Source organism: Mus caroli, unplaced genomic scaffold (assembly GCF_978045245.1).
Source record: "Mus caroli unplaced genomic scaffold, Mus_caroli_1 scaffold_14, whole genome shotgun sequence".
Lineage (NCBI taxonomy): Eukaryota > Metazoa > Chordata > Mammalia > Rodentia > Muridae > Mus > Mus caroli.
In genome coordinates this window covers 26,454,054-26,466,454 of record NW_028227269.1, presented here as the reverse complement: position 1 = coordinate 26,466,454, position 12,401 = coordinate 26,454,054, and the positions used below count along the sequence as shown (strand labels likewise).

The 12,401-nt window shown below is 42.6% G+C and overlaps 1 protein-coding gene across 1 annotated transcript in view; it reads left to right on the top strand.

Moving 5' to 3' along the window:
• Allc (allantoicase) overlaps window positions 1–12,401 on the top strand; it is a 42,166-nt gene that overhangs the window by 28,624 nt on the left and 1,141 nt on the right. The window contains exons 8-11 of the mRNA XM_021179230.3: window positions 5,544–5,699; window positions 6,280–6,353; window positions 8,127–8,235; window positions 12,025–12,149. Coding sequence (XP_021034889.1) covers window positions 5,544–5,699; window positions 6,280–6,353; window positions 8,127–8,235; window positions 12,025–12,149 — 464 coding nt within the window. The remainder of the gene's footprint in view (window positions 1–5,543; window positions 5,700–6,279; window positions 6,354–8,126; window positions 8,236–12,024; window positions 12,150–12,401) is intronic.

Here is a 12,401-nt window from a genome sequence, read left to right as displayed (position 1 = left end):
AAGACTTTTATCATGAATGGGTGTTGGATCTTGTCAAATGCTTTTTCCGCATCTAACGAGATGATCATGTGGTTTTTTTTTTGAGTTTGTTTATATACTGGATTACGTTGATGGATTTCCATATATTGAACCATCCCTGCATCCCTGGGATGAAACCTACTTGGTCAGGATGGATGATTGTTTTGATGTGTTCTTGGATTCGGTTAGCGAGAACTTTATTGAGGATTTTTGCATCAATATTCATAAGGGATATTGGTCTGAAGTTTTCTATCTTTGTTGGTTCTTTTTGTGGTTTAGGTATCAGAGTAATTGTGGCTTCATAGAATGAGTTGGGTAGAGTACCTTCTGTTTCTATTTTGTGGAATAGTTTGTGAAGAACTGGGATTAGGTCTTCTTTGAAGGTCTGATAGAACTCTGCACTAAACCCATCTGGTCCTGGGCTTTTTTTGGTTGGGAAACTATTAATGACTGCTTCTATTTCTTTGGGGGATATAGGGCTGTTTAGATCATTAACCTGATCTTCATTCAACTTTGGTACCTGGTATCTGTCTAGAAACTTCTCCATTTCATCCAGGTTCTCCAGTTTTGTTGAGTATAGCTTTTTGTAGAAGGATCTGATGGTGTTTTGGATTTCTTCAGGATCTGTTGTTATGTCTCCTTTTTCATTTCTGATTTTGTTACTTAGAATGCTTTCCCTGTGCTCTCTAGTGAGTCTGGCTAAGGGTTTATCTATCTTGTTGATTTTCTCAAAGAACCAGCTCCTTGATTTTTTGATTCTTTGAATAGTTCTTCTTGTTTCCACTTGGTTGATTTCACCCCTGAGTTTGATTATTTCCTGCCGTCTACTCCTCTTGGGTGAATTTGCTTCCTTTTGTTCTAGTGCTTTTAGGTATGTTGTCAAGCTGCTAATGTGTGCTCTCTCTAGTTTCTTTTTGGAGGCACTCAGAGCTACGAGTTTTCCTCTTAGAAATGCTTTCATTGCATCCCATAAGTTTGGGTATGTTGTGGCTTCATTTTCATTGAACTCTAAAAAGTCCTTAATTTCTTTCTTTATTCCTTCCTTGACCAAGGTATCATTGAGAAGAGTGTTGTTCAGTTTCCACGTGAAGGTTGGCTTTCTATTATTTATTTTGTTATTGAAGATCAGCCTTAGTCCATGGTGATCTAATAGGATGCATGGGACAATTTCAATATTTTTGTATCTGTTGAGGCCTGTTTTGTGACCAATTATGTGGTCAATTTTGGAGAAAGTACCATGAGGTGCTGAGAAGAAGGTATATCCTTTTGTTTTAGGATAGAATGTTCTGTAGATATCTGCCAGATCCATTTGATTCATAACTTCTGTTAGTTTCACTGTGTCCCTGTTTAGTTTCTGTTTCCACGATCTGTTCATTGGTGAAAGTGGTGTGTTGAAGTCTCCCACTATTATTGTACGAGGTGCAATGTGTGCTTTGAGATTTACTAAAGTTTCTTTAATGAATGTGGCTGCCTTTGTATTTGGAGCATAGATATTCAGAATTGATAGTCCTCTTGGAGGATTTTACCTTTGATGAGTATGAAGTGCCCCTCCCTGTCTTTTTTGATGACTTTGGGTTGGAAGTCAATCTTATCAGATATTAGAATGGCTACTCCAGCTTGTTTCTTCATACCATTTGCTTGGAAAATTGTTTTCCAGCCTTTCATTCTGAGGTAGTGTCTATCTTTTTCTCTGAGATGAGTTTCCTGTAAGCAGCAAAATGTTGGGTCTTGTTTGTGTAGCCAGTTTGTTAGTCTATGTCTTTTTATCGGGGAGTTGAGTCCATTGATATTAAGAGATATTAAGGAAAAGTAATTGTTGCTTCCTGTTATTTTTGTTGTTAAAGTTGGCATTCTGTTCTTGTGGCTGTCTTCTTTTAGGTTTGTTGAGGGATTACCTTCTTGTTTTTTCTAGGGTGTGGTTCCTGTCCTTGTATTGGTTTTTTTCTGTTATTATCCTTTGAAGGGCTGGATTCCTGGAGAGATAATGTGTGAATTTGGTTTTGTCGTGGAATACTTTGGTTTCTCCATCTCTGTTAATTGAGAGTTTGGCTGGGTATAGTAGCCTGGGCTGGAATTTGTGTTCTTTTTGTGTCTGTATAACATCTGTCCAGGATCTTCTGGCTTTCATAGTCTCTGGTGAAAAATCTGGTGTAATTCTGATAGGCTTGCCTTTATATGTTACTTGGCCTTTTTCTCTTGCTGCTTTTAGTATTCTATCTTTATTTAGTGCATTTGTTGTTCTGATTATTATGTGTCGGGAGGTATTTCTTTTCTGGTCCAGTCTATTTGGAGTTCTGTAGGCTTCTTGTATGTTCATGGGCATCTCTTTCTTTAGATTTGGGAAGTTTTTTTCTATAATTTTGTTGAAGATGTTTGCTGGTTCTTTGAGTTGAAAATCTTCATTCTCATCCACTCCTATTATCTGTAGGTTTGGTCTTCTCATTGTGTCCTGGATTTCCTGGATGTTTTGAGTTAGGATCTTTTTGCATTTTCCATTTTTTTGATTGTTGTGCTGATGTTCTCTATGGAATCTTCTGCACCTGAGATTCTCTCTTCCATCTCTTGTATTCTGTTGCTGATGCTGGCATCTATGGTTCCAGATTTCTTTCCTAGGGTTTCTATCTCCAGTGTTGCTTCATTTTGGGTTTTCTTTATTGTGTCTACTTCCCTTTTTAGGTCGAGTATGGTTTTGTTCATTTCCATCATCTGTTTGGATGTGTTTTCCAGTTTTTCTTTAAGGACTTCTACCTGTTTGGTTGTCTTTTCCTGTTTTTCTTTAAGGACTTCTACATGTTTGATTGTGTTATCCTGTTTTTCTTTAAGGACTTGTAACTCTTTACCAATGTTCTCCTGTCATTCTTTAAGTGAGTTATTAAAGTCCTTCTTGATGTCCTCTACCATCATCATGAGATATGCTTTTAAATCCAGGTCTAGCTTTTCAGGTGTGTTGGGGTGCCCTGGACTGGGCGAAGTGGGAGTGCTGGGTTCTGATGATGGTGCATGGTCTTCATTTCTGTTAGTAAGATTCTTATGTTTACCTTTCGCCATCTGGTAATCTCTGGAGTCGTTATAGTTGTCTCTGTTTAGAGATTGTTCTTCTGGTGATTTTGATTACCGTCTATCAGCAGACCTGGGAGACAGGCTCTCTCCTCTGAGTTTCAGTGGTTAGAGCACTCTCTGCTGGCAAGCTCTTCTCTTACAGGGAAGGTGCACAGATATCTGGTGTTTGGACCTCCTCCTGGCCGAAGAAGAAGGCCCAAGACAGGACCTTTCCCAGATGCTGTGTTGCTTTGGCAGGTCACAGAAGCTGTCAGCTTCTGTGGTGCACACTCTCACCTGTGCAGACTAAGTTCCTAAGTTCGGTGGAGTCCCGGATCCAAGATGGCGCTCCCTGCTCCTGAGGCAGAGGGCTCCCGTGCAGGGCGGGACCACTGTCCTCAGGCTGGGAGGGTGCCGGATGTCTGCGGCCCCAAAAGTGTGCTGCCTCAGTGGCTCTGCGGCTTCCGCCTGTCCCAGAAGCTGTCTGCCTCTGTGGTGCACACTTTCACCTGTCTATTTTATTTTTTCTTATGTAGGAGCTTTAGTGCAATATGTCACAGTGACATAGGACTCACCCATTTGATGTGTACAATTAAGGTGTAGGCACAGATAAATGCAACATTGTTAATGTTAGGGCATTAACTCTGGAAGAAGTGCAATGCCCAGTGGCAGAACTCATGGCTAGTATATACAAGGCTCCTGGTTCTGTTTCTCTAGAGACTACACTTCACCATCACTAGCCCTAGCCATCAATATACTCCTTGTATGACTACTTTACACATCAAAGGTACAGAGCTATGTTTTATTGGTCTTTTGTCTCTGGCTTCCTTTACCTAGGGTGATGCTGTCAAGAATCATCCTGGTTGTGCCATGTATGGGTACTTCATTCCTCTTTTTTCCACATGACATTTTATTTTATGGTTAGAGACTTTTATATATCTGTTCATTCATTGGTAGACATTTCTACCTGCTGGGTATAATAAACTATGTTATTAATGTTCACTTATAAGAATTAAAAATATTTTAATACACACACACACACACACACACACACACACACACACACCCACACCAATGTTTTGCCTACTTGTATGTCTTGTTTGCCTGTAGAGGCCTTATAACGGCATCAGATTCTCTAGAACTGGAGTTACAGATGGTTGTGAGCCACTATGTGGGTACCAAGAATCCAATTCAGGTCCTCTAGAAGAGTAGCCAGTGTTTGTAACCACTGAGTTATCTCTTAAACTACAGCTTATACATATGTTTTTCTCTCTCTGTGTGTATATTTCTGTCTTTAGCTTATACCTAAGATTGACATTTCTGGATCATGTAATAACTCTGCATTTGAGGATTTGAGAAGTTTCCCAAATGGCAGCCATGCTTAAGGTCTTTGCCTTCTTCAGCTCCCTCTCAGTGTCTTGTCACCTGGTTGGTGTGAGATGATGTCTTGCTGTCGTTTTGATTTTCATTTCCTTGGTGACTAACGATGGTGACTTGTTGTGTGTTTACTGGTTATTGGCATATTTTCTTTGGAAAACTGTCTTTGCAGCCATTTGTTTTCTTGATGATTGACAATCTGACTGGTGGTAAGATGGGATCTCAAAGCAGTCGTAATTTGCATCCCTCTGATAGCTGAGGATGAGGGGCACTTCAAATAGTGGCCGTTTGTGTTCCTTCTTTAGGAAGCTGTTTAGCTCAGTCCATTCACTGATCAGATGGTTTGGTTTATTTGTTCATTTTTTTTCTTGTATAGTCTAGACATTGATCTCTCATCTGATGTATATGAGTTGATGTCTCCCTGCCCTCAAGTCTAGAGGCCATGTCTTCATTCTTCCTTTGTTCAACAGCTGCTTTTTACTTTCACGCGATTCCATCAGTTCTAGGTTAATGCTTGTACCAATGGAGGTCTTCTCAGAAATCTATCCCTATCTCCACATTGAGAAATATTTTCTCCCAACAGTTTTAGGTCTTATCCACTTAGATTTGACTTTTTTGCTCAGGGTGAGAGATATGGAGATAATTTTATTTTTCTTCTCTCCTTTTTCTTTTTGGTAAGGTAGGGTCTCTCTATATAAGGGTTCTTGTTGTCCTGGATTTGTTTTGTAGAGCAGGCTGGCCTCGGACTTACAGACATCCACCTCCCTCCTGTCTCCCAAGTGCTGGGATCAAAGGTGTGTGTCACCAGTGCCCTAATTTTTTCTATATATGTATATCAAGTGTTTTCAGCTCCGTTTATTGAAGAAGATTTTTACATTGTCTGTTTTTTAATTTTTTCTTTTTTGTCAAAAATCAAGTGGGCAGTGTCTGCTGCAGGGATCTGGGGCAGTGTCCACTGTAGGGGCCTGGGGCAGTGTCCTCTGCAAGGGCCTTGCTGTGTTGTAAGCCTAGAGGGAGAGGAGATGGGAGAAGGCCGACATGCCCCTAGGGTCCATGACACACCAACAGCTAGCTTTTCCAATACTAACACAGGCACTTTCCTTTCTCAGATGGTGGTGTTGCACGCCTTCGAGTATACGGTACTGGACAGAGGGACTGGGCTGCATTGGATTCCACAGAACCTGTAGACCTGGTAGCCATTGCTTTTGGGGGTGTCTGTGTGGGATTTAGTAATGCACACTTTGGACATCCAAATAATATGATAGGTGAGTGGGAATTCCAGGAGCCAGATTTCATGTAGCAGTGTGGGCTCCAGCATTGCAAGCTGAGCATGGCCAGAATGATGCCCCAGGTGTGTGTGTGTGTGTGTGTGTGTGTGTGTGTGTGTGCTCTTTCAGAGAATGAGAGTAACGCAATGCCTTTATGACATGGAGTGGGTCAGCAAGAGTCATGGTACTGTTGGGCAGTAGTGGTGCATGCCTTTAATCCCAGCCCTTGGAAGTCAGTGACAGGTGGATCTCTGTGAGTTTGAGGCTGGCCTGGTGTGCAGAGCAAGACCCAGAATGCCAGGCCTGTTACACAGAAAAACCCTATCTCAAAAATCAAAAATAAAAAAAAAAAGAAAAAAAAAGTCACAGTCCTTAATTTTAGCCCAAATAGCTGCTGTAAGGGAAAAATTAATTAAATCAGTCTTGTGCTGTGAATTAATAAAATACCAACTCTACTAAAATTAATTTATGTAGTTATACTTGGGATTGTGGGATGTGAAATTTAATGACAGCCAACCCATTCCCACATTCAAATTAAATCAAAGGTCAATCCATTAACCCCAGCTATTTCCTGTAGGTGTCGGTGAACCCAAGTCCATAGCAGATGGTTGGGAAACTGCAAGAAGACTGGACAGACCCCCGGTGTTAGAAGTAAGACCAGCAACAACTGTAGTTTCGATTCTTTTGTAGAAAATGTTTAAACAATACTTCTTTCACGTTACATCATGGAGAAGTGCACTTCCTGAGGGATCTGCTTGAGCTGGGCGTCTTGGCTCTCTGGAGAGACAGAGGCAGGGGGATCAGGGGTTCAAAGCCATCCTCAGTTACTTTGAGCATTAGTTTTAACTGTTAACTTGACACAACCTAGAATCACTTGAGAAGAGAATCTTAGGAATTATCTAAAGGGGACTGGCCTATGAGCATGTCTAGGGGAGAGATAGCTTTGACTGTCAATTGATGTAGGATCCAGATCATGTGCATCATTGCTTGGTTTGGGGCCCTGGACTGAATTAGAGAAGGCTATCTGATCAAACCGGCAACATGCTATTAACATGATGTGGCCAGCTGCTAGTGTTCCTGATTTGACTTCCTGGTATGCTGCTGCTGACAGGGAATGGTCATCTGATAAACCCTGTCTTCCTCGGGCTGCTCTCTCTGTTAGGACATTCTAACAACAGGGATGAAACCAGGGAAAGCACAGGAAGCTCTAGGCTAGCCTGTGCTACATGAGACCATGTCTCAAAACACAAGCCAACAGAATCCCTGAAACCAAACCAAACCAAACCAAAGACCCACACACCTGCATTAGACTCTGCATTTTTTTTTTCAAATTTCCTATTGCTTTTCCACTAGTCTGTATGGTACAGTGTTGTACTAAATTTTTACCAGAAGACTAAACCCGCCTTCTTGGCTGCTCTAGTCAATTTTTTTGAGTATTCTATTTATTTACTAAAGAAAATAATCTAAATAATCTTTAATTAATTAATTAATTGATTAGTTAATTGTCAGCCTTGGGTTCTTCCCTCTACTATGTGAATCTGTGAACTCAGGCCTGGTAGCAAGTGCCTCTATCAGCTGAGCCATTTTGCTGGTCCCTCAGAATTTAAAGTTTAATGAGCCCAACAGAGATGAATAAATTTTGTTGGAAGGGCTGGTCTAGATGCCCTTTTAAGGTCCCTAGGGTGAGATGGCTTTGGTGAGTCTGTGACTCACCAAACATTGTAGAGGGTGTTAGAGCCAATGCAACAGTTTAATGAGACCTTGACCAAACCAAACCAAACCCCATTCGGTTTGCAAATCCCATTTAAAACTTATAACTGCTCCTCTCTCTGGGGTCTGATTTTCTGTCACCGGGTCCTTCTAGATACAAATGGACCTCTCTTTGAGAAGCAAGGTTTGGAGACCAGTGGCCATGATGATAGATGCTGACTAGGAAAGTACTTGCTTTGGACGGTCAAAGAATTTAGAGAACCTACAGGCTGAAGTAGATCAGCATCCCTGTGCTTATAACTTTCTTCTTGAACTTGACATTGACGTAGAAATTGTATCAGAAACTTATAAAAATTTGCTGAGTACAATGAACTCAGGAGGTGACATGACCATCAAAGAGGCAAGGGGACAATTCACACATGAATTAGTTATAGTGTGTGTGTGTGTATGTGCATGTGTGTGTACACGTGCACTTATGTCTTTATGTGTGTGTGTGCATATGTGTTGAATCCCAGTTTGACAGGCTGGCCTTGACCTCCTGACCCTCCTGTTTCTTTTTTCCCAAGTGCTGAGGTTACAGATGTGTACCATGCCACCACACTTGGTTTGTTTATGGTAAACACAATATGTTATGTGAGCTTCTCCTGCCGGTGTTTAGGTTGGCTTTCCCAAGCCCAAGTTAGCTTTTGATTTATTGTTTATTTTGAATTCCAGGGTACTGAGAATGGCCTTCTCCTGGTCCCGGGTTGTGAGTGGGCAGTGTTCCGATTGGCACATCCTGGAGTCATCACTCAAATTGAAATTGATACGAAGTACTTTAAAGGTAAGCTCTTGGCAAGGCAGGCAGCACCACACAGCTGGCGGGATCCCTGTACAGGTACCAGGTGCTGTGGGAGTCAGTTGGAGTGTTGCTCTTCCCAGTCAGCTGTGTGGCTTTGAGGAGGGTCCCTTCAATCTATCATTCGTTATCTCTTGAGAGGCCCTTGCCGTTGGCTACATAGCTCTGAGGGTTAGAAAGCTATGAAAGGAAGAAGACTGCAACTCTAGGGCAGAGCCTATTCTGACTTACCAGGCTGTGATCTAGAGACTTACAGAGACAGGCCATGACCCACATGAGATTCCAGGTTGATGTGAGGTTCCTCTTGGAAGGTACAAAAATCTTGTGAGAAAAGCAGAGAGGTTGATGCAGTAGTAACAGGATAACCTGTTTTGTGCGTGTGTATCCTGTGTGTGTGTGTGTCTGTGAGGGAGTTTAGTCAAAGGCAACAGCAGTAAATCCTAGTAATTTGTGCTCCAAATAGGTCATAAATATAAGCTGCCAGACCCTTGGATCTTTCGTAGGATTCAGGAAGGAGGGAGCATGACAGTACCCTTGGTATCAATAATATAATAAGCTATAGTCAGTTGACTCAAAGATACATAGCTTAGTGGACACACATATGCACACATCAGAGACAGATAGGACAGTTTTAATGTTTACCCTCTGTCTTAGTCGGGGTTTCTATTCCTGCACAAACATTATGACCAAGAAGCAAGTTGGGGAGGAAAGGGTTTATTGGGCTTACACTTCCATGCTGCTGTTCATCACCAAAGGAAGTCAGGACTGGAACTCAAGCAGGTCAGGGAGCAGGAGCTGATGCAGAGGCCATGGAGGGATATTCTTTACTTGCTTGCCTTTCCTGGCTTGCTCAGCCTGCTCTCTTATCGAACCAAGACTACCAGCCCAGAGATGGCACCACCCACAAGGGTCCTCTCCCCCTTGAACACTAATTGGGAAAATGCCTTACAGTTGGATCTCATGGAGGCATTTCCTCAACTGAAGCTCCTTTCTCTGTGATAACTCCAGCTGTGTCAAGTTGACACAAAACTAGCCAGTACAATTGACCCCTTGTCAAGTTGACACACAAACACATCACTAGTAAGCCTCAACCCTTACATTCTTATTCATCCCCAAGGTCTAAATAACTTTAAACATCCCACAGTCTTTACATATTCTTAAAATTTCAATCTCTTTAAAATATCCATCTCTTTTAAAATCCAAAGTCTTTTTACAATTAAAAGTCTCTTAACTGTGGGCTTCACTAAAATAGTTTCTTCCTTCAAGAGGGAAAATATCAGGGCACAGCCACAATCAAAAGCAAAAATCAATCTCCAACCATCCAATGTCTGGGATCCAACTCATGATCTTCTGGGCTCCTCCAAGGGCTTGGGTCACTTCTCTAGCCATGACCTTTGTAGCACACGCGTCGTCCTCTAGGTTCCAGATGCCTGTACTCCACTGCTGCTGCTGCTCTTGGTGGTCATCTCATGGTACTGGCATCTCCAAAACACTGCATGACCCCTTCAGTCCTGGGCCGTCAATTGCAACTGAGGCTGCACCTTCACCAATGGCCTTCCATGGCCTCTCACAGTGCCAAGCCTCAGCTTCTCTGTGTGACCCCTTCATGCCTTCAAAACCAGTACCACCTGGGTGACCCTTACACATCACCAAGTCCCGCTGCAGCAGGAGTACAACCTTGGCTATCTCTGGAACACAGCCTCTTTGTGCTTTCAGAAAACTTCCCAGAAGATGTCACCTCAACGATGCTGGTCTCTTCCTAATCACCACTAATTTCTTAGCTCCAGCTAACCAGCATCAATAGTCCCAGTAATGCAAAGTTTTTGCTTTAGTAGTTCTGGTATCTTGTTAATCACAGCTGATTCTTCAGCCCCAGCTAACCAGAACTACAGAATTTTCACAATCAAAATCAATGGCCCTGAAAAGTCTTTAATTTTCCCTCTGAAATTTCACAAGCCAGATCTCCATCTTCTGCACTGTTCTCACCATTATCTTCCAAGCTCCTACACAACATCTGACAGAGTTCTTAACAACAAATGGATCTTCAAGCCCAAAGGTCCAAAGTCCTTCCACAGTCCTCCCCAAAACATGGTCAGGTTGTCACAGGAATACCCCACTTCTGATCTTAGTCGGGGTTTCTATTCCTGCACAAACATCATGACCAAGAAGCAAGTTGGGGAGGAAAGGGTTTATTCGGCTTACACTTCTATGCTGCTGTTCATCACCAAAGGAAGTCAGGACTGGAACTCAAACAGGTCAGGAAGCAGGAGCTGATGCAGAGGCCTGGAGGAATATTCATTACTGGCTTGCTCTGCCTGCTCTCTTATCGAACCAAGACTACCAGCCCAGAGATGGCACCACCCACAAGGGTCCTCTCCCCCTTGATCACTAATTGAGAAAATGCCTTACAGTTGTATCTCATGGAGGCATTTCCTCAACTGAAGCTCCTTTCTCTGTGATAACTCCAACTGTGTCAAGTTGACACAAAACTAGCCAGTACACCCTCCATTCTGGGATCACTAATGACCCACATGCAAGGCTACTCTCCTAAGAGATGAACCACATATGGTGCATGCAGGCAGTAAGAGGCTTCTGCCAGAATTCCAAATCTCCATCTTAGAGTACTCCCCATAGGAGTATGCGACCCTTCTCCTAGGGCTTCTGACCCTTGCACACGATTGAATGAAGTTCCAAAGAGAAGAGAGACTCAAAGCCATATTCTTTTCACCTAGAGACACCTTAGCATTCCTGGAGCACGGAATGTTTGATTTGGGCTCAGCACCCACTAGTGTAGCTTACAATTATCACCACCCCTCTTTTTCTTTGTCGTTGTCTTCACATTAAAAATTTATTTATTCTCTTGGGATAGCATTTGAAATGTAAATGAAGAAAATACCTAATTAAAAAAATAAATAAAAAAAAAACTTCAAAAACAAAAACAAAACCAAAACAAAATAAAATTTATTTTTTTGGGCAGGAAAGATGGCTCACCAGTCAAGGACTGCTCCTGAATTCAATTCCCAGCAACCACATGATTGCTCACAACCATCTGTAATAGGAACTGATGCCCTCTTCTAGTGTGTCTGAAGATAGTGACAGTGTGCTCAATATATCTTAAACAATTTTTATTTATTTATGTGTAGGAGGTGTGACAGTGCCGGTAACCATGGTGGCTGGCTGGGGGTCAGATCCCCTGGAGCTGGAGCTAAAGGCAGTTGTGAGTCATGTAATGTATGTTCTGGAAGCTGAATTCAGGTGCTCTGGAAGAGTGTGAAGCACTCTTAACTGCTGGACCACCTCTCCCATTCCAGAATTTCTTTTTATTGTCACATTACAAAATGACATTGTGCCCAGGTCCATCATGACGTTAGATGCGATGTAGCAGTAAGTAAGAGATTTAGTTTACAGTGTATGATGCTTATCAAGTATCTCCAGCTTTTGAAGTATGAATACATCTAACACATGGCTGGCTGCTTCTCATTCACCTGAACTGCACTTTCCTGTACCCCACAAAGCAGCCCAACCCCATTCCTTCCTTTCTCCTTCACTATACTTTTTTCTTTAGAAAGAAGGCTTTTCCTTGATTTTAGTAGTTCTTCCTGTTTTGTGGTTCTGGAACTTGAACCTAGGACCTCATACACACCAGGCAAGTGTTCTACCACTGAGCTGTCTTCCCAGCCCATTTCTGGGGTTTGGTCTGATTGAATTACTTGTATCCTAGAAGCTGAGGTATGTTGAAGGAAACAGTGTTCATGCTTCTATTTCCCCCAACAGGCAATTGTCCCAACAGCTGCAAAGTGGATGGGTGCATCCTGACCACACTGGAAGAGGAAGACATGATCAGGCATAATTGGAATCTTCCTGCCCATAAGTGGAAGTCGTTGCTTCCAGTCACCAAGGTTTGTGAGGTGCAGGTTGACACTCAGTCTGTGGAGGAACCTGGGATCTTACACATGCTATGCATCTCCCTACCACCAAGCTCCACCCCTACACATCTCCTTACCACTGACTGAGCTCCACCCCTACACATCTCCCTACCACTGACTGAGCTCCACCCCTACACATTTCCTTCCCACTGAGCTCCACTCCTACACATCTCCCTACCACTGAGTTCCACCCCTACACATCTCCCTACCACTGAGCTCCACCCC